This window comes from Garra rufa, chromosome 6, assembly GCF_049309525.1.
Source record: "Garra rufa chromosome 6, GarRuf1.0, whole genome shotgun sequence".
In the NCBI taxonomy this organism is placed as follows: domain Eukaryota; kingdom Metazoa; phylum Chordata; class Actinopteri; order Cypriniformes; family Cyprinidae; genus Garra; species Garra rufa.
Window position 1 is genome coordinate 44,242,000 of NC_133366.1, and position 20,370 is coordinate 44,262,369.

At 35.5% G+C, this 20,370-nt stretch overlaps 1 protein-coding gene across 1 annotated transcript; it reads right to left on the minus strand.

Moving 5' to 3' along the window:
- Positions 1 to 1,088: 1,088 nt before the first annotated feature.
- On the minus strand, positions 1,089 to 18,106 carry LOC141336740 (kinesin-like protein KIF19). Its single transcript, XM_073842468.1, has 21 exons — positions 17,899 to 18,106; positions 16,718 to 16,798; positions 14,842 to 14,952; positions 14,589 to 14,676; positions 14,151 to 14,287; positions 12,464 to 12,589; positions 12,250 to 12,342; positions 12,049 to 12,150; positions 10,059 to 10,211; positions 9,512 to 9,634; positions 8,956 to 9,112; positions 8,574 to 8,736; positions 6,106 to 6,283; positions 5,687 to 5,957; positions 5,461 to 5,582; positions 4,814 to 4,965; positions 4,645 to 4,732; positions 4,114 to 4,470; positions 1,855 to 2,008; positions 1,503 to 1,610; positions 1,089 to 1,368 (listed from the first exon to the last, which is right to left on the minus strand). The coding sequence occupies exons 1-21, from the start codon at positions 17,938 to 17,940 to the stop codon at positions 1,214 to 1,216; spliced, it is 2,961 nt and encodes a 986-aa protein (XP_073698569.1). The 5' UTR covers positions 17,941 to 18,106; the 3' UTR covers positions 1,089 to 1,213.
- Between the last annotated feature and the right edge of the window lie 2,264 nt (positions 18,107 to 20,370).

Consider the following 20,370-nt stretch of genomic DNA (forward strand, 5'->3'; position numbering starts at 1 on the left):
CATTTCAAAATAAATTTCAATGCTTCACTTGTGTACTCTGTTACAAAAATAACCAAACCCCTGAGATCGAGTGGCCTCTCGTAGGATTTCAGAGGGATTGTTTTTACTGTACGAGAGAAGGGAGATACACATACACACAGAGAGATTACTCTTATGAGTTATGATTTTTTTTTAAACTTTAAATAGGAACGAATTTAGAACATTTCCAACATTTCATAATTTCTTCACATTATGTTCTATCTGTGATTTATTACTTTAAAAGGTCATGAACTGCCTTTGTTTTTCATTTTGTACTGTTCTCTGAGGTCCACTTACAATGTTATCAAGATTTATTACATCAAAAACATCATAATTTAGAAGTAATAGGCTATTTTCTGTCCTGTTTTGACCTCCCTCATCTGAACATTCTGTTTCAATAGTTGTGGCGGATTGCCTTCATCCTTCATAAATGGACTCTGCTGTGTTTTAGGTGTTTTAAAAACACATTAATACTCAGTACATATCAAACAATCTGTAATAACAGACAAAGCAATAGTGATCACGGAATAAAAGAGTTAGGCCTACTCACACTTGTGTGGTGCGACATTACTGTCGGATCTAAAGTCAGCACAGTATCGTCTTTTAGTTTCAGTCTTTTGAAAATTTACTCTTCATGCTGTGGTATACTGATACGCTGATATTCCATACCATACCATAATATTTATTTATTACATAGTTGTACTGATACATCATTAAACAGTGATGCTGCTCAACACCAGACACATTCAGTTTCACTAAGGTCAGTGTGTGCCTGTCAGTTTGGTTTACTTTAATCCAAAGTGACTCAGAGCCGTTATTACAGGGACAATCCTTCCCTGGAGAAACCAATATGGGCTTTCACACTTGAAATTTTTATACAATTCATTTTTTATTAAATAAATTAAACCACAATCATTTCATCAATATTGCAGGAGTTTACTCAGTACATTTAGAGAAGAATAAAGCCATTCTGAAGCATGCTTTATTTCCAAGCCTATATATGCTTTATTTCAGTGCTTTATTTTTTCAAATAAATACAAATGTGAATCATCAAAAAATGTTTGTATTGTCAGTTTCAAACTGTATAAAATCTCTATTCTGCAGTCGCTAAAAACAGTTTCACAACATAGTCTGTACAATTCAGTGCAAAAATACGTCATGTTCACTTGTATAAGAACAACAACAACAAAAAAACTCAGACATATGACTTTTTTACAGTATGTTTGTTTTTTTGCCGTGCTTCATTCTTTCTGTTGACATCGGCCATTCCTTTTTGTCTAGGATTTTCACTGGTGGACTTCTTGTGATTGTCTGGTTGCTGTAGGAGATTGCTGGAGTGAGAAACATCTCCTGGGCATAAACAAACAAAAAAAAAAACATTTTTGTTAACATCGTTTGCAAAACAATCCACAATCTCCCAACTTCATTTCACAGTTAAAAATAAAAGAACATGTTGCTGCAATTTAGCAAGAAAAAAAACTTACCTCGCTGTCGTTTGTAGGTTCCCTGTCCTCGTTTGACATCTGAGTGTTTTTGATGGATGGTGCTGGGTGGCGTTCCCCTGATCTCTAACTTCTCAAGCTGCACTTCTCCTAAATTCATTTTAACAATATTAAAATTTGCTCATTTTTAGGCCTGTTTCTTGTCTAAAGTATAAAAGCGGCACATACTGATTTTGGCACCCATATTAAAAAACAGAAAATCTCAGTTGTGGTAACAAAGCAGTTCTGAATTTTTAAACAGAGTTCACATCTAAAGTCTAGTCTGAATAACAATTTAGCTTGAGTTTGGCAAACAGTGTAAAGTAATGTAACTGAAATGGCTGTAGTTCTGTACCTGTGAAGTGAGAGACAGGGGTTTTCACTTTAGCTACTGGGGCACCACTGTTGAGTGGTTGGATCACGTTTAATGCTGGTCGCACAAGCCGGTTGTCCGAAATGCTCTCCAAAGCTGGATATCTGGAAGGGTTTTGTCTTGGTTTTTGTACCTGCTGTGGTACAAACAGATCAAACTAAGCAGCTTCCTAGATAATGTAACTTGACAACTTGACGCTGATTTGGTGCCCAAGAAACATTTCTTATTATCAGTGTTGAAAACAGTTCTGCTTTTTAAAGGGATAGTTCACCCAAAAATGAAAATTTGATGTTTATCTGCTTACCCCCAGGGCATCTAAGATGTAGGTGACTTTTTTTCTTCTTCAGTAGAACACAAACAAAGATTTTTACCTCAAACCGTCATATAATGGCAGTTAATGGGATCTATGGCTTTGAGAGTCAAAAAAACATACACAGACAAAACCAAATTAAACCCTGCGGCTTGTGACGATACATTGAGGTCATAATACACGAAACAATTGATCTGTGCAAGAAACTGAACAGTATTTATATAATTTTTTTTACCTCTGATCCACCGCAATGTTCAGCTGTCATGAGCGTGTTCACAACAGCTGGCGTGTAATGAAGAGCAAGCAACCATAACTTCAGTCGATCAGGCTCAAAAGTTGGTAGTCAGTGAAAAGTCAACACTCCCGGATGAGTTTGTGCAAGCTAATGTAATCTTTTAACCGGTTGTAAAAATCAGAATAAGCCAAAGTAATTACCATTTTAAGTAGCTGTCATACCCACAATCTCACAATAAATGTGTAAACAATGAGGGATATATATGCGCTTCCGCACATGCGTCTACTATGCCAGAGCACTTTGACGCGTCACGCGACGGCTGTTGTGAACGCACTCAGGACCCTTGGACATTGCTGTGGATCAGAGGCAAAAAATGATATAAATACCGTTCAGTTTCTTGCACAGACTGATTGTTTTGTGCGTTAAGACCTCAACCTATCATCACGAGCCGAAGTTTAATTTGATTTTGTCTGTATGTTTTTTTTTTGACTCTCAAAGCCATGGGTCCCCATTGACTGCCATTATTTGACTAAAAGACTGCAACGGTTTGAGTTAAAAATCTTCGTTTGTGTTCTACTGAAGAAACAAAGTCACCTACATCTTGGATGCCCTGGGGGTAAGCAGATAAACATTACATTTTCAGTTTTTGGTGAACTATCCCTTTAATATTTTTGTGGAATTTTTTTTTGGTTTTCAGAAGATAAATAGAAACAGCATTTATTTGAAATAGATTTTTTGCAACAATATAAATGTTGTCACTTTTGATCAACTGAACGCATCCATGCAGAATAAAAGTAATAATTTCTTTAAAGAGAACCCCAGGTATTAAGACTTATATGGCTTAATGTAACTTAAATGATATCTGTTACAGAAATATGTAGTAGAAAGCCCATGAAAGGTTTACCTTATTTAAAAAATCCACATTGTTTTATATATTTTTTGGACTATGGGAGCCGCCATTATTTTCGATGACGTGAAATAAAATACTAATACGATGATTATAGCTTCTGAAAGAGCTTACAGGTGCCGATAGAAGTGTAGGCTTAAAGCAAATGCTGTACCATCGATTATTCCCCACAAGGAGTCTAAATGCCCCGAATATTCAAATCCGTTCTCAGAAACTCCTTTAGTGTCTGCGGCGTCATGACAAGCTTTGGCATGTTTCCATCCTGCCAGAATGGCATCTAGCCTTTCTTTTCTTTTCTGGCGTTTGTAAGCTCTTTCATTAGCTGTGGTCTATTAAAAGTCTCAAAGGCATCAGGGCTGAAGTGGAAAGAACAAAGACGTGGGTCTTTAGGAATTTTTATTCGTCCACAGGTATCGCTAGGAAAGCAGTAAAGGCTTACATTGCTTCTCTTTTTGCTCTTCGACTGAAAATTACAACCATCATATAAGTATTGTATTTTCCTAGTTGTGCTGCGGTAAAAATAGCAACACCAATAGCTCACCAAATGCAACCATTTAAAGTCATCGAAATAATGGCGTACCCCCATAGTCAAAAATATGTCAAAAACGATGTAGATTTTTTAAATAACGTAAATCTTTGGGTATTCTACTACATATGTCAGTAAGAGGCATTATTTATGTTATATTACGCCATACAAGTTTTAATACCCGTGGTTCCCATAAAAAAAAAAAAAAACTTATCCTAAACTTCTGAACAGTAGTGAATATTTAGCATAATCAAAACTCATACCCTTTTGCTTGCTTCAAAAGATCTAGACCGTTTCTTGCGCTGGTGTCTCTCAGGCAGCTCCATTCTGCGTTCTGATGTCTTTAAGTCCTGTTTAGACTGGGATCTGCCTCCATGTCTTCTTGGTGGGTTTCTTTTGACCTCAGGCGACTCATCTGCCAAAGTAGAAACGAGACTGTCCATGCTCACCGAGGACTTGAGCCCTGCGGCCAAAGCCAAACCAGCCACTCTGGAATTGGTCTCCTTTGCTAGGTGTGAGCGGCGTTTTGCTGCAATGACTGAGATGCTCTTGGTGTCACTAACAATTTCCCTCAGAGTGTCTGGACTCACAACTTCAGCAGGAGTCTTAACAGCACAAACCTGCTCAAAGACAATCAGCCACATTACAGACTACACAAAACTGACTGAAATCAATTGTAGACTAGACTTATTTCAAAATAAATTAAGATCTGAGAATTATACAGTTACATACAGATACAGTTACTGGGATTCATTTACCGATTACTTTCATTGTGAAACTATGACTTTGTTTACCTTTATCGAAAGACTTGGGCTAGAAGATAGGTGGTGGCGTCTATGTGGCTGAAGTTTAGACAACGATTTGAAAACTCTGTTACTGTCACTGTAATAAAGATGAAAAAGATGAAAGCATACAGTATTTCAGAAGAACATGACAGTCTACTTTTTTCATTACATACTTTACCTGTCATAATCCAGCCCAGAGGAAGAAGAATCACGGGGATGTTTATCTAAAGGACTGAACTTCCTGTTGTTCGGCTGTGTTTTATCTACCTCTTCTAAATCGGAGATCACATCAAGTCTCATTTGGCTGGTCATAATCATAAGAGAGTTATCCTGTATAAACAGAAAAAATAAATCAACACACTACCATTCAAAACAGTTTTATTTTTGTAAGAAATCAATACATTTATTCAGCAAGGATGCATTGAACTGTTTAAAAGTGACAGTAAAGAGATTTAAAATTCATGCTTTCCATAAAAATGTTAAACAGCACAACTGTTTTTAACATTGATAATAAGAAATGTTTCTTAAGCACCAAATCATCATATTAGAATGATTTCTGAAGAATGTGACAAAAGTAAAGACTAAAGTAATGGCTTATAAATAAATTACATTTTACATTTATATTATAATAGAAGTTAGTTATTTTAAATTGCAATAATATTATATTAACAATATTACTGTATTTTTTATTTAAAAAAAATGCAGCCTTGGCAAGCATAATAGACTTCTTCCTGACCCCAAACTTTTGAACTGAAATGTATATTTAAAAAGTAAATTAAAGGGAAAGGTAAATGAGAAAGAAAGGAAGATCAAATTGAAGCTTACAGCTCTGGGGTTTGTGGTGAAAGTATGAAGGTTGAGTATTTGGTCGATGCTTCCATCACTTAATTCACTAAAGTACAGTGAATAAAGCTCTTGTAATTCCTCAGGTACACAAAGTCCTTGATCTGTGGACAGAAAGAATATATATATTTTATATAATGTTTATTTGTCAAATGTCAGATGCTATAATCTGTGTCTCAGACATCTGCCCATTATAGTGACCCAAAACCTTCAATTAGAGCCTTCTGCTGGTGTATAATATCATCACAGAGTGTCCGCTGCTGCTCGTGGCGCTGAATGATGAAGTCTTTTGTTCGGAGAACGTTTTCTTTGCAGAGAACAGCTGACTGGATTTCAGTTTTTTCAAGTTCCAGTTCATGAACCTTACAAAGCAGCGTTAGAATGTCTCTCTGCTCACGGTTACTTATGCGTTTAGGAAGCAACTCCTCAATCTTAGATGACTTTCGTTTCATGTTCACTAATTTTTCTTCTAATTCACGCTGAAATAAGAAAAAGAAATATTTTTAGAATACCACCTATTTAAGCTGAAGTCATATTTGACAAATGAGTTTTAAATTAACTATACTTCTGTCACTGCTTGACATGTCATGTCAGATTTCAAGAGTCTTAATTAATGAACTTAATTACTTTAAGCTCCATTGTCTTTCTCTGTTCAGCCAGTAGAGGGCCGATTTCCTCTCGAGCTGCTGTGACATACTGCGGCTCCTCTGGTCCACTTTCTAGCTCTTCCTCCTTATCTCCGTCTGTTTTCTCTTCAGTTACCTCAGCTTTACCTCGCCGGGCACGTGCTCGATCACGCTCCCAACTAACAGATGAGGAAAAGAGAAAGAGGGTTTATTTTTAGATAAAAATAAGTTGAAATACTATAATGTAGGAGAGGAGACTATGTATACTCACAGGAGTATAGTATTTTTTTTTACTACATAATGTTTTCACATGGATGAAACTGTTTTTTTTATTATTATTATATAACCCCAGGGCATCCTGCAAATAATTTCTATCATCCTGCAAAATATCAAGTGGATTTTGGTATAATGGAAACAAATATGTGACCCTGGACCACAAAACCAGTCGACAGTAGCACAAGTATATTTGTAGCAATAGGCAAAAATACATTGTATGAGTCAAAATTATACATTTTTCTTTTATGACAAAAATCATTAGGATATTAAGTAAAGACCATGTTCCATGGAGATATTTTGTAAATTTCCTACTGTAAATATATCAAAACTTAATTTTTCATTAGGAATATGGACTGCTAAGAACTTTAAAGGCGATTTTCTCAATATTTTGATTTTTTTGCACCCTCAGATTCCAGATTGGAAAGCTTATTTATACAGCTTTCAGATGATGCATAAATTTAAATTTAAAAAAATTGACAGTTTTGTGGTGATAGTTGATAGTTTTGTGGTGCAGGGTCTAATATAAGGTGCTAATGACATATTTGACAGACAAATATTAAAAATGCAATTAAAAATACTATTAAAAATACAGAAAAAGTAATGAAACGCAATACGATTTTATGATGATTAAATTAATGATTAAAAAATATCCTTAAATTTGTTTTTCTTTAAAATCATACTAGGGGACAGAAAGATTCCCATAATCAGTGTTGTTTTAGTATATTAGTGATACTATAGTTTTTATTCATATTTTGAATTCCATTTATTCATATGTGACCCTGGACCACAAAACCAGTCTTAAGTCGCTGGGGTATATTTGTAGCAATAGCCAAAAATACATATCATGGGTCAAAATTTTTGATTTTTCTTTTATGTCAAAAATCATTAGGAAATTAAGTAAAGATCATGTTCCATTAAGATTTTTTGTAAAATTCCTACTGTAAATATATCAAAATGTAATTTTTGATTAGTAATATGCATTGTTAAGAACCTAATTTGGACAACTTTAAAGGTGATTTTCTCAGTATTTTGATTTTAAAAATTTTAAAATAGATGTATCTCGGCCAAATATTATCCTATCAGAATAAACCATACATTAATAGAAAGCTTATTTATTGAGCTTTCATATGATGTATACATCTCAGTTTTGTAAAATTTAACCTTATGACTGGTTTTATGGTCGACGGTCACATATTTTGAATTTCCAATGTAGTTCATGTTTTAGTGTTTTTTTAATTCCATTGGTTAGTTTTATTAGTTGTCTATATACTTTTATTTTATATCTTAGTTATTTTAGTAAAATTAATTTAAGTATTTAAGTTAAACTAACTGAAAATGAGAAATGTTGCTTTGGCAACTGTTTATCATTTTCTCACCATCAAATTGTTATACAAACAAAGACTTTCTGTCTTCTACTCTGAACACAAAAGAAGATATTTAGAAAAAAATTGGTAGACCCTTTCACACAGACACATCTTTACTGGTAAATTACTGTTCATGTGTCAACAAGAACGTTTTAAAAACATTGGTAAATTTGTTCTGGAAATGTACCAGTTTAAGAAGTTGTAACATTGTGTAACATGTGCTTGAGTGAAGGCTGATGTAAGACGGATTTACTCTACGCTGTGTAGTTCACTTTGAAGTCATCTAATAGATGTCTCTGAGCCAAAAGCCGCTGCATGAATGTGAACGTTTGACACAAAACTGTTTCCTGTTCGCGTTTACCCTTCCATGTTTACAAACACAACACCGGGAGGCGCAGCCATTTAAAGGTGACTTCCGGTTAATGATGTCACATTATTTTCCGGTATTTTAAAAGTGATGTGTGAATGGTGCTTCACCGGTAAAAAGACAGAACGTCAGTGCCTGTGTGAACAGTGGTTTTTTATTTTCGGGTAAAGTTGTTCTGGCTATTTTACGGCAATTTACTGGTATTACTGTGTGAAACAGGCTATTGACTTTCATAGTATGGAAAAAATACTATAGAAGTCAATAGCTACCTGTAAATGTTTGGTTACACACATTCTTCAAAAAACATTATTTCCTTTTGTGTTTAACAGAATAAAGAAATTCTTACTGTTTTAAAACAACATTAAAGAGGGTAAATAATTTTTTGGGTGAACTACTATAATAACCTTGCCCTTAACTGAGGAATTACTGATGATTTGATCATTTGTATGTGTAAGTGTTTACTCTGAGATGGTGAGCAGATGTCTAGATGTGTCTATATGGAGCTCCATATTGCAGTTCTCCAGCTCCATAAGGCTGCGTCTGATTTCCATCTGCTCCCTGAAGGCAGACAAGAGCTGCTCCTGCAGTAAAGCCATCTCACCATGACTGTACTGCTGCACTTCAGCTAAAAACAGCCCATATAGAGAAACCACATGCTAATTATTAAAAAAAATCAGCCTGAGCTTTTTACTGCTTTCTCAAAAATGAATCTTATATTATTGCTTGCAGTTACGGATTTGAACAAACTACTAAATATTAAACTTTAGTGCGTAACTCCAAACAGTGGGTATATTTCATCTTAAAATCCTAATGTTAATAAAATACTAACACAAATTGAACACACCTTGAATTCCCCGAATATCTGCTTTCTCTCCTTTCTGTTGCTCCTGACTCTGTTGGTCAATCTTTGCACGAAGTCTGTCGATTTCACTCCGCAGATCAGAAATAATGCGTGTATATTGCGCCAGGTGATATGAAACATTCATTAAATTACGCTTCACCTAGAAGAATTTAAAACAGAATAGCAAGAGAGAGACCTGGGTTGCATTTCAATACAATTTTCAACCGTGATAACATTTAACATAAAAAAATTATTGAGCAGCAAATCAGAATGTTAGAATGATTTCTGAAGGATTATGTGCCACATATATAAAACTGAACACATATTTTCAATTGTAATAAATTTTCACAATATAATACTGTACACCGTATAACTTGGTAAGCATAGAACACTTTTACAAATCTTACTGGCTCCTTTTGAACAGTTGTAATTCCTCATAAATCTAAATTACATTTCAGTAACTCTATTTTTGTGTTCAAATATCAACTTTAAAAGTTTTACACTTGGTTTAATATAATCATCTGGTTTTAGATAAATACTATTAAGTATGTATGTTTACCTTGGTTCTTATATTTTTGGCTTTGTCGGCATAAACCAGCGTATTTCTTGACTCTTCAAAGTTGGAGCTGGCAGGACTGATGTGGGTTATCATGACAGTGCGACTGTTTCCTCCTAAAGCATCCTGAAATCCACATCAAAACCAATTGCAACTGTGTGACAACTGTAAAAACCAAGTCTTAATAATTAAGGAGTTGTATGGGACTTTTTTTCCCCCTCATAATTCTGAGTTTATATCTCACACTTGTTTTCATTCAGTTCTAAGAATTTAAAATGTAAACATGCAATTCTGTGAAAAAAATGTAAAATATATCTTAAATTACTGGTCAAGCTTAAGCTTATTTCCACTACATGAATGTAATAAAAGTTCATACAAGTTCTCACAAGTTCATATCTTGCAATTCTGAAAAAAAGTAAAAAAAAAAGTTTTCTGAGATATAAACTCAGAATTGCTAGGAAAAAATTATTGTATTTGTGAGACAAAAAGCTGCATTGCCTTTTTTATTTTTTATTCCAAGTGGAAATAAGTTTCCACAGATTTTGCTCACCTTAAGAAGTCGAGTGAGTTTGCTGTCTCTATAGTTGACAAACTGAGCACCTTTCCCACCCTTCTCACTCAGAGCATTAATGCAGTTGGCCAGTGCTAACAGGGAACGGTTTATATGTGCTCCTTCCTTCATTCTCTTTCCTCTGTTTTGAGTCTGAGGGAAGAGAATATTTGCATTCAAACTGGACATACAGTGCCTTGCGAAAGTATTCATACCCCTTCTTTAATTTTCACATTTTGTTATGTTGCTGCGTTATATTAAACTGCTTTAAATTACTTTTTTCCCACATTAATCTACACTCCATACACCATAATGGCAAAGCAAAACAGTTTTTTAACATCTTTGTAAATGTATTATTTATTATTTTTATAAGTAAAAAACTTAAATGATTCCATTGCATAAATATTCATACCCCTATCTAGTTAAAATTTAGCTCAGGAACATTCATATTGCTTGTAGATGTTACAACACTTAGAGTGAGGTTAACCTGTGGTAAATTCAATTGAATGTGTACAATTTGGAAAGGCACACACATCTTAATGAAAGGTCTGAAAAGTATCAGAGCAAAAACCATGCCCTGAGGTAAAAAAAAAAAAAAAAGTCAGAGACAGGATTGCATCAAGCCACACATCTGGTGAGAAGTTCATAAAAATTCTGCTGCATTGGAGGTTCACAGAAGCATTTAGTCACCATTACCCTAAATGGAAGAACTTTAAAAACAACCACAACTCTTCCAGGAGCTGGCCTTCTGGACAAACTGACCAACTGAAAGAAAAGAGCCTTGGCTAGAGTGTTGACCAAGAACCTGATGGTCAGTCTAGTTGAGCTCCATGATTATACAGATGGGAGAAACTTACAGAAGAACAAACATCACTGCAACACGCCACCAATCTGGGCTTTATGGTGGTTTGGCAAGACTCAATCCTCTCCTCAGTGAAGACACATGAAAACACACTTTGAATTTGCAAAAAAAGAACCCAAAGGACCCTCAGACTGTGAGAAACTATATTCTCTGGTCTTATGAACCTCAATTCCAAGCATCATGTTTGAAGGAAACCAGGTACTGCTCAACACCTGCAGAGTACCATCCCAAAAGTAAAATGTGGTGGTGGCAGCCACATGCTGTGGGGCTGTTTTTCAGTGGCAGGGACTGAGGGCCTTGTCAGAGAAGAAGAAAAACTCAGTGCACCAGAATATTGAGACTGAATTAAAGCCCAGTCCAAAGCATTCAGAACCTCAGACTGGGCAGAAGGTTCACCTTCCAACAGAACAATAACCCTAAGCACACAGCAAGAGTGGCTTATAAACAACACTGTGAATGTCCTTGAGTGGCCTAGCCATAGCCTGGGCTTGAACCCAATCAAACATTTCTGGAGAAACCAGAACCCATCCAAGCTGACAGAGCTTGTGATGTAAAGAGGGGAGGCAAGGAATTGCAGATAATTGCCAAATGCAGATGTTGAAATCTTGTTGCATCATACCCAAAAACACTTGAGTCTGTAAAAGTGCTTCAGCCAAGTACTGAGTTAAGGGCAATGCAATGTACTTATTTCAGTTTTTATTTATTTTTAATAAATGAATGAAGTTGTAACCATTCTGTTTTTGCTTTGTCATTATGGTGCATGGAGTGTATATTGATGTGGATAAAAAAAGTCATTTAAAACATATGGTAACATAACAAAATGTGAAAAAAATGAAGGGGTATGAATACTTTCGCAAGGCACTGTATTACTGTCTGGCATTCGCAAACTGCAATTGTGTAAGAATGTCTGAATTTAATGAAGGGTAATGTTTTGGCTGCCATATGAGATGTAACATGCTCAAATTCCTTCATCGGTCTCACATTATATGCATATGAATAATGAAGGACAGAACAGCTTAAATATTAATTTAGCTGAAAGACGAGAAAGGGTGCTGTAAAATCTGGCATCCTTGAGGAATTTAAAAGCTTGTGTTTCCAATTCAGCACATCAACACACACAGCACATACCTGTGATGCTCGTTCAGTTCCTGCCAAGTCTACCATGAATAGCTTCCCCACCCTGACCTCCTCGTTGATATCTTTTACACGACTCTTTTGCTTCACTGTCACCTGTGGAGCAGACAAAGCAGGAGATGCACATTCAGACGACAGTGTGGCAATTTGAGGTCATGAGCATGGTTGGTGTGCGTGTGTGTATGCTAGACTTGCCTGAAGTATAGCATGAGAGCGAGATGATGTCTTGTTAGCAGCTGTTGACTCCTGGGTCCTCTGTTTATTCCCTTTGGTCAAAAGAGCCATTATCTAAAATCACAGGCAAACATCAGGTTCAGAAGGACATCATCCTTTACATTATTAAGAGTAGACAGGCCAACTGTGGGAAATGAATGGGTGACAAAGGACGAACTGGAATGAGTCTGTGTACCTCTTTAGCATTACATGTAGAGAATTCAGTGATGCCTGCGATTCGTATTTCCCCTTTAGCATCCTCACGCAGCTCAAGGAATCCAGAAGATGGATTTAACAGATCTCTGATCATCTCATTATAAATCTGCAAATAAGTTGGTAAGGGTTTAATACATTTAGGCCCCGATCACACCGAACGCGTCTTTTAGTTCTAAAAACGCGAGGCGCACAGCACTGCCTTTTTTGGTGACTTTTAATAAAAGAGCAATGTGCTGCGTTTTTTTTATGTTGCTAAGCAATGACCAAAACAGCTGTCCTGTCAGTCAAATCAAAGGATTATAGCGCAAGCGCTCTAAAATCTTAGTTTTTTGCTGTTAAGTAAACTGCCATATTAGCAGAAACCCTAAATAATACAGCTCCGGGTTACCCACGATAGACACCAAAGGTTTCTCCTCCTTTTCTGCAGTCTCCGGACTTTTTAAGCAACAGTAAACTTTCGTCACCACAACAGAAGGCCCGCCTCTCTGTTCATTCGATTGGACAATGGAAAAGAACGCGAATGACGTTGGGCGTTTTTCCGCTCAGAGTTGATTTTTTTTCAACTTCAGGCGCTCAGAGCGCTCCTGCAAAAACGCGAGGCGCAGCAGGCGGCGAAAACGCGAGGCGCCCGGTGCGCATAAGCAGCGCGGAGAACGCTCACCGCCAACAGAAAACCATTCAAAAGAGGCGCCTCCAACTGCTAAAACGTGTTCGGTGTGATCGCGGCCTAAGGATGCATTTGTAAAGTCCCAGACAATAACAAAAACTAATGCAATGTTTTTTAAAGGGTACCTCGGGTATTAAGACTAGTATAGCTTAATATAACGTAAATGGTGTCTCTGAAATATGTAGTAGAAAACACATGAAGATTTATGTTATTTTAAAAAAATCCACGTTGTTTTATACATATTTTGGACTATGGATGGCGCCATTATGGTGTGAAATGGTTGCACTCGACACTTGGTGAGCTACTGGCGCTGCCTATTGCCATTTTTACTGCAACACAACTTGGAAAATAAAATAGTGATACGATGCCACATTGTGCGGCTTTTGGTTGTAATTTTCAGTCGAAGGGCAACATAAGAAACGATGCAAGTCTTCACTGTTTTCTAACGATTAAAAGAGGATAAAAGAATCAGAAGATGCCTGTGGACAAATAAAACTTCCTAAAGACCCGCATCTTTGTTCTCTCCACTTTAGCCCTGACACCTTTGAGGCTTTTAGTAGACCACAGCTAGTGAAAGAGCTTACAAACTGCAGAGACAAGAAAGCTAGATGCCATCCTGGCAGGATGTAAACATGCAACGCTTGTCATGATACCACAGCCACTGAAGGAGTTTTTTAGTGCAGATTTCACTCAATTTCCAGGGGTATTTAGACTCGTTGAGGCAAAAAATTGATAGCCTACACTTATATCCATTGCTACCTGTAAGCTCTTGCAGTAGCTCTGGTTATCGTATCAGTATTTTATTGTAATCCAAATTGTCTTGCTGTAAAAATAGCAACAGGTAGCGCCAGTAGCTCACAGAGTGCATCCATTTCAATGCATAGAAATATTGGTATTTTCTTCTGCATATATCAGTAAGAGACATCATTTATGTTATAATAAGCCATACAAGTCTCAATACCTGTGGTTTCCTTTAATATCTACAAACAATAAGACTGACCTCTATATATGACATATAAACACTGCAATCCAAGTCCTCAGTGCTGTCTTCAATGGCCCTGAAAAGATCATTGAGTGTTCGGATGTAAATGCCAGGCTCAGAATCTAACCCTAACATAGTGTAAGTCTTCCCAGCTCCTAAAAAAAAAAAGAAACGAAAGCAGAAAATGTAAACAGAGATATTTTGGTTAGTTTACTTTCATATGCTTAATTTGAAAGGGTTGTATTGTCTGATCTGTGGAGGTAAGCCGTAATTTGCAAAATTGTCAAAATGGGTCAAATTGTCTGTGATCAATTTAAAACAAGCATTTTCATTTTTCATCCCACTGGGGTAAGAATGTTTTTCATTTAGGATAATCACTACATATATGTGAATATGGTATAGTATACATGTAAATTTTATCCAAAGACTAAACATAAAAGTTCACATTAACATTACCTGTAGGCCCATATGCAAAGACTGTGGCATTATAACCAGCAATCACACCATCAATAAGATTTTTTGTTGTTGCCACATAAACATCCTCCTGAAATAAAGAAAAAAGTATATGACATTGAGATCTGGAACTGTAATCATGCTAAATCTTTTAAGATAAATAAATATTCCCACAAAAAAATATCTTAAAAGTAATGAGTTTCTTTCAAGAAACTGCACCTAAAATTCTTAGTGAAAACCTACAGTAGGAACACACCTGGGTGGCTGTATAATCAAATGTCACATCAAACATGTATGTTTTTTCACGTGAACGGTTGGCCCTCAGGACATTGTCAGAGTCTTCACATGGGTCCATCAACACCACCATCTGAAGACAGTAATTAGACATGAGAATTAACGCCAAATATTAGATAAATTCTGCAATGATTAAACATTAACTTATTTTTTACTCATATGCTCATCAAGGCTGCATTTATTTGACCAAGGTTCAGTACAAACAGCATTATTGGGAAATATTGTTATCATTTATTTATAATTTAAAATAACTGTTTTCTAATTGAATACTATTTTAAAATGTAATTCATCCCTATGATGGCAAAGCTGAATTTTCAGCAACATTTTTCTTTATCAATGTTAAAAACTGTTGTGCTTCTTAATATTTTTGTTGCAACTGTGATTGTTTTCAGGATTCTTTAATAAATAGATGTATTTATTTAAAATATGTGACCATGGACCACAAAACCACTCATGAGGGTCAATGTTTTAAAATTGAGATTTATACATAATGAATAAATAAAATAAATAAGCTTTCCATTGATGTTTGGTTTGTTAGGATAGGACAATATTTGGCTGAGATACAATAATTAAAAAATATGAGGAATCTGAGGGTGCAAAAAAATCTAAATATTGAGAAAATTGCCTTCAAAGTTGTCCATATGAAGTTTTAGCAAAGCATTTTACTAATAAAAATAAAGTTTTTATAGATTTGTGGTAGTAAATTTACAAAACATCCTCATGGAACATGATCTTTACTTAATATCCAAATGATTTTTGGCATAAAAAAAATGACCCATACAATGTATGTTTGGCTATTGCTACAAGGGTCACATATATTTTATAACAATGTAAAAGGTTTTACTGTCACTTTTGATCAATGCATCCTTGCTGAATAAAAATATACATTGTTTAAAAAAGAAAATTAAAAAATACTACTTCTTAAAAATTCCCAAAACTTTTAAATGGTAGTGTACATGGAAACACATGTTGTTGTTTTGGACCTGGATTCTCATTAAATTGCATTGTGTTTCACCCTTCCTTCCCTTAGCAAAGTCTCTGAGAACCTGGCACTTGTTTTTGGAGACATCTGAAAATGTCTGCACTTAATTTGCACCTTTCCTTTTTGGCAAACCTCTAGAATGATGCATTCCTTTGTAATTTTTATGTGTCATCTCTCTCATCTCCTATTCATCATAAGGTGTTTGTAAGGTACACCCTTCCTCATCAGCAAGATTTGATTGGTTTGGAAAAATAAGATCAGAATACTGACTTATAACTACGCTCACAAAAACACGTCTGCAGCGTGTTTCTTTGCCTTTTACAATCTTAAGACATCAAGCTTAAGCAAAGAAGACAGTAAACCTTATTTACTGAGTGTAAACAGGATTTACTGAAGATGAAAGGGAGGATTAGGTCTTTAGACCAGTGTTTCTCAACTCCAGTCCTCGGGACCCACTGCTCTGCACATTTTGTATGTCTTCCTCATTTAAGGCACCTGATTTTGATCATCAGCTCATTAGTAGAAAGATTCATGAACTGAACTGAGTGTGTCAGACTCAGAAACATACAAAATGTGCAGAGCAGTGGGTCCCGAGGACTGGAGTTGAGAAACACTGCTTTAGACCATCATTCATCATGACAGGTTCTGCAACAGATTCCTAACCAGTTGTGAAATGTATGCATATGTTTCCAAAATCTGTAACATTTACAGAAATATTTGTGACCAGTGTTTGTTGTCACATGGCTATATCTTCATATAGAAGGCAATCATTTTAATTTCAGAAAGGAATCATAAATTAGGCTGAACGTGTCTCAGTGGTGTTTTTTACTTTTTTGTTTGTTGTTTTTTTCCTTACCTGACTGTCAATCTTGTGCGCCACTGTGGTTGCACCCTCCTCGATCTCTGCATCGTTCAGTGGTCGGATACGCAGAGCAACCTTGAATACGTATATACATAATTTATTAAAAAAAATAACTTTAAATAAATCTGCCTTCATCCTATTAAGTGCATAGAACATTAACAAAGTGCATTCATATTATTAAAATGCAATGAAGTTTTGATTCTTATTTGAATCTATAACTGATCTGTTGAACACTAGGAGACTAGGGCTGGCTGTCACATATTGAAAAGTTCACATGTGTTATATCTCAGTAACACTTAGATATAGCACACTGCATTCATTCATTTTATTTAATAAAAATGAGTTTATCTGAAAGTTGAACTGTGTTCTCAGGACAAGGGCATATCAGGTCAGGGCAAGTTGTCACATGTGGTTTATATGGTAAAGTTACCAAGACTGTATTTATTTAATAAAAAACGAGTAAATATTGTGAAAATATCATTTTTTAATGAAATTATTTTTTAGTAAATTAGTCAAATAAATATATATTAAAAAAGAAATGTAATTTACTCCCAAAGTCAAAGCTGAATTTTCAGCAGCCAAGTCTTCAGTCCTTCAGAAATCATTCTAATATGCTGATTTGGTTCTCTTATTATTATAAATGTTAAAAACAATGGTGCTGTTTCATATTTTTATGGAAACCAGTCCATTTTTTCCCCTTGTGGTTTCATCAATTATTTGCATTTCATAATAAGCAACTAACACTATGGTTACCCTTTGATACCTTACCTCATCTGCCCTATCACAAAAGAAGAATGTATTAAAAATCACAATCTTTTTATGTCATATTTTTGTAGCCACAACTTAAATGTGTATGTCTGCAAAGACTATCAAAACATACAAACGCACTGAGAATATTCACAAAAAATGTGACAACTAGTCCCAGTCTGCCTATGTAGTGACTAACTAATGAAAGTGTTACCACTTGTTTTCATCTTAAAAGACAATAGAAACGTTCTGTTCATGTGTTGATCCTCTCCTGTCCCACAGGAGCAACATTATCATGCATGTCTGGGAGAAGCCTGCACATTTACATTCAGGACATCCAGGACAGTAATCTTCGCGTTCAAGGGACTATTGCTCAACCTTACTGGTAAAATGAACTGTGGTGCATTAGTAAAAGATCGACAGCCTACCGTGAGCTGGTGATCCTTCCACTCTCCTGGCAAATCCTTCATCCTTTTATTCCCAAATTACTCCAACCTTGTGTTGAATATCAAAGCCCGCTGTTTTAACAGACAAAATCAAAGCACGCCTCGGCTAGAGCCACGCTAGAATATACTGGTGATTTACCGTGGGTTAGTTAATCTTCTTGGTGGCTGGGTAATCTCATTCTGAGGCAGGACTGTGTGCTGGCCCCTGCGGAGGTCCTTAAGTCACCAGCGGACTGTTGTTAACGGTGATAAACCCCCTTGAGGAGTCAAACAACCCGACGCGTTCCTGTCATGCTGGGACTGTGTCAACCCGTCCTCTCAGGAGAAGCCAAAATGATATTTTTATCAGTCCAAACCATAGTCATGCTCATATTTACTTTGATATTTAGAAGTAAACGAGTGTGAAGGATTTAACAAGTGGAGGATAAAGGTTAAACGGTGTTTAAACGCCTCTTTAAACCACTCGCAGCGAGGAAACTGGCACTGTTGCTATGGAGAAAAGTACACACTCGGTTTGTTACATTGGCAAGTTTTTGCGCCAAATAAACCAGGCCAAGTAATATTTGTGTCATATTTTGTCGTATACTTAGCTCGCATGTGCTCTCTTGGTTTTATGAGGGTTTTAAAATGTTTATCTACAGCGTGGGTTTCCTTTTTCGGCAGTATAAAACCATAAATTAATGAGTTATTAGATGTTTATTGTTATTTTTCTGATGACATTTCGAAAAATGTCATTTATTATTATTATTATTTTTTTTTTCAAATTACATAATTATTTTCCAACGAGGAAGATATTTTATGTCAATCTGGTACTTTCACTGCAAAAAATGCTTTTCTTACTTAGATTTTTTGTCTTGTTTCCAGCCAAAATATCTAAAAATTCTTAAATCATGAAGGATTTTCTAGACGAGTAAAAATTATTGTCTTGTTTTCAGAAAAAACAAGTCAAAATTAAGTGTGTTTTTGCTTGAAACAAGCAAAATAATCTGCCATTGGGGTAAGAAAAATAATCTTGTTTTCTGTTTGAAATAAGATTATTTTTCTTACCCCATTGGCAGATTATTTTGCTTGTTCTAAGCAAAAAATCACTTAATTTCGACATGTTTTTTCTGAAAACAAGAAAATAATTTTTATTCCTCTAGAAAATCCATCTTGATTTAAGAATTTTCAGATATTTTGGCTGGAAACAAGACAAAAATCTAAGTAAGAAAAGCATTTTTTGCAGTGTTAGATTTATTAGCGGGTGCAACTAGAAGAATAACAAAGTGTAGTAAATGGTAAAACTATTTGAATAAAATATCATTTTTCAATCTAAAGAAGCATTAAAGACCATTTTTGTTCAGATAAAATAACTGGAAGCAAATGTAACCGGAAACCTTGCACATTAAAGTTAAAAAGGTGGCTAGTTGGTAGCAAAAAAACATCTATCCACCTTAATTTTTCAGTACCAGCGGGCGCAGCCATTTGTAAATTTTAAGGGTCTGACTTCCAGTCTCATCTGCCTCCAGCTATTTTTACTTGAACAAAACAGCTGGTTGCTGCTTGATATTGCAAACAAGTGTCTTACCATATTATTTTAATGTATTAATTATGAACATACATCATTTCTGGTCAGGTAGGTGAAATGATAGGCTAATATCTTTAATAAATACTGCTTATACATATCTTTACCACCTATTAACTTTAGTTTGCCAACATATTGCACCCTTTCCTGCTTACTAAGTCCTTCTCTATATGATTTAACAGCAAAAATTAGCAGAACAACATATTCAGTAGTACATTAACCGTGCAATCAATGCTGTTGTTTACATCCGAGCAACTCCAATATGGCCGCACATCCAGGTAACTGAGCTAACCGTGACACAAGTTCACCCTCTATAGTGGCTATGGCTAATGAACTGGAAGTCTTGCCCATAGGCTTACTTCTGCATTGATGAATAAAGTGGATAGCCTACACTATGAAATATTACATAATATAGTATTGGAGGGGTGTTTGGTGCATAGAGGTGGGACTGATTTGACCTCACTGTTTTTTCATTAAACAAACACAACGTTAATGCAAATTAGTTATACAATATTAAACCACAAGAGAAACATGAAATCATTTACATTTATTATAGGTGGGAACATACACAGTCTTGAAGGTTTCTATGGAGTTTGTGGGACATCAAGTAAAATAAAACATTAAGTAAATTAAATAAAATACAAAGAAAATGTTCATATAAAAAAATATTGATGGTGCATGTTAGGGCTGCAACAACGAATCGATAAAATCGATAAAAATCGATTACTAAAAGCGTTGGCAACGAATTTCATAATCGATTCGTTGTGTCGCGCGACGCAGAGACATTTGGTTGTTATTATATATATATATTTTAAAAAAAAATGAGCGCAGAGCGGAGTGGACACATTCGGTCTCTCTTCCGGCACCTCATAAGCTGTGTTTCCATCCAA

Bases quoted from the DNA above. Each gene is read 5' to 3' on its own strand.
- LOC141336740 (XM_073842468.1), bottom strand. From the start codon at position 17,940: ATGAAGGATTTGCCAGGAGAGTGGAAGGATCACCAGCTCACG. The intron at 14,677-14,841 runs GTGTGTTCCTAC...TCTTTATTTCAG, and splicing joins TTGATTATACAGCCACCCAG to GAGGATGTTTATGTGGCAAC. The intron at 12,590-14,150 runs GTCAGTCTTATT...ACTTATTTGCAG, and splicing joins TTTATATGTCATATATAGAG to ATTTATAATGAGATGATCAG.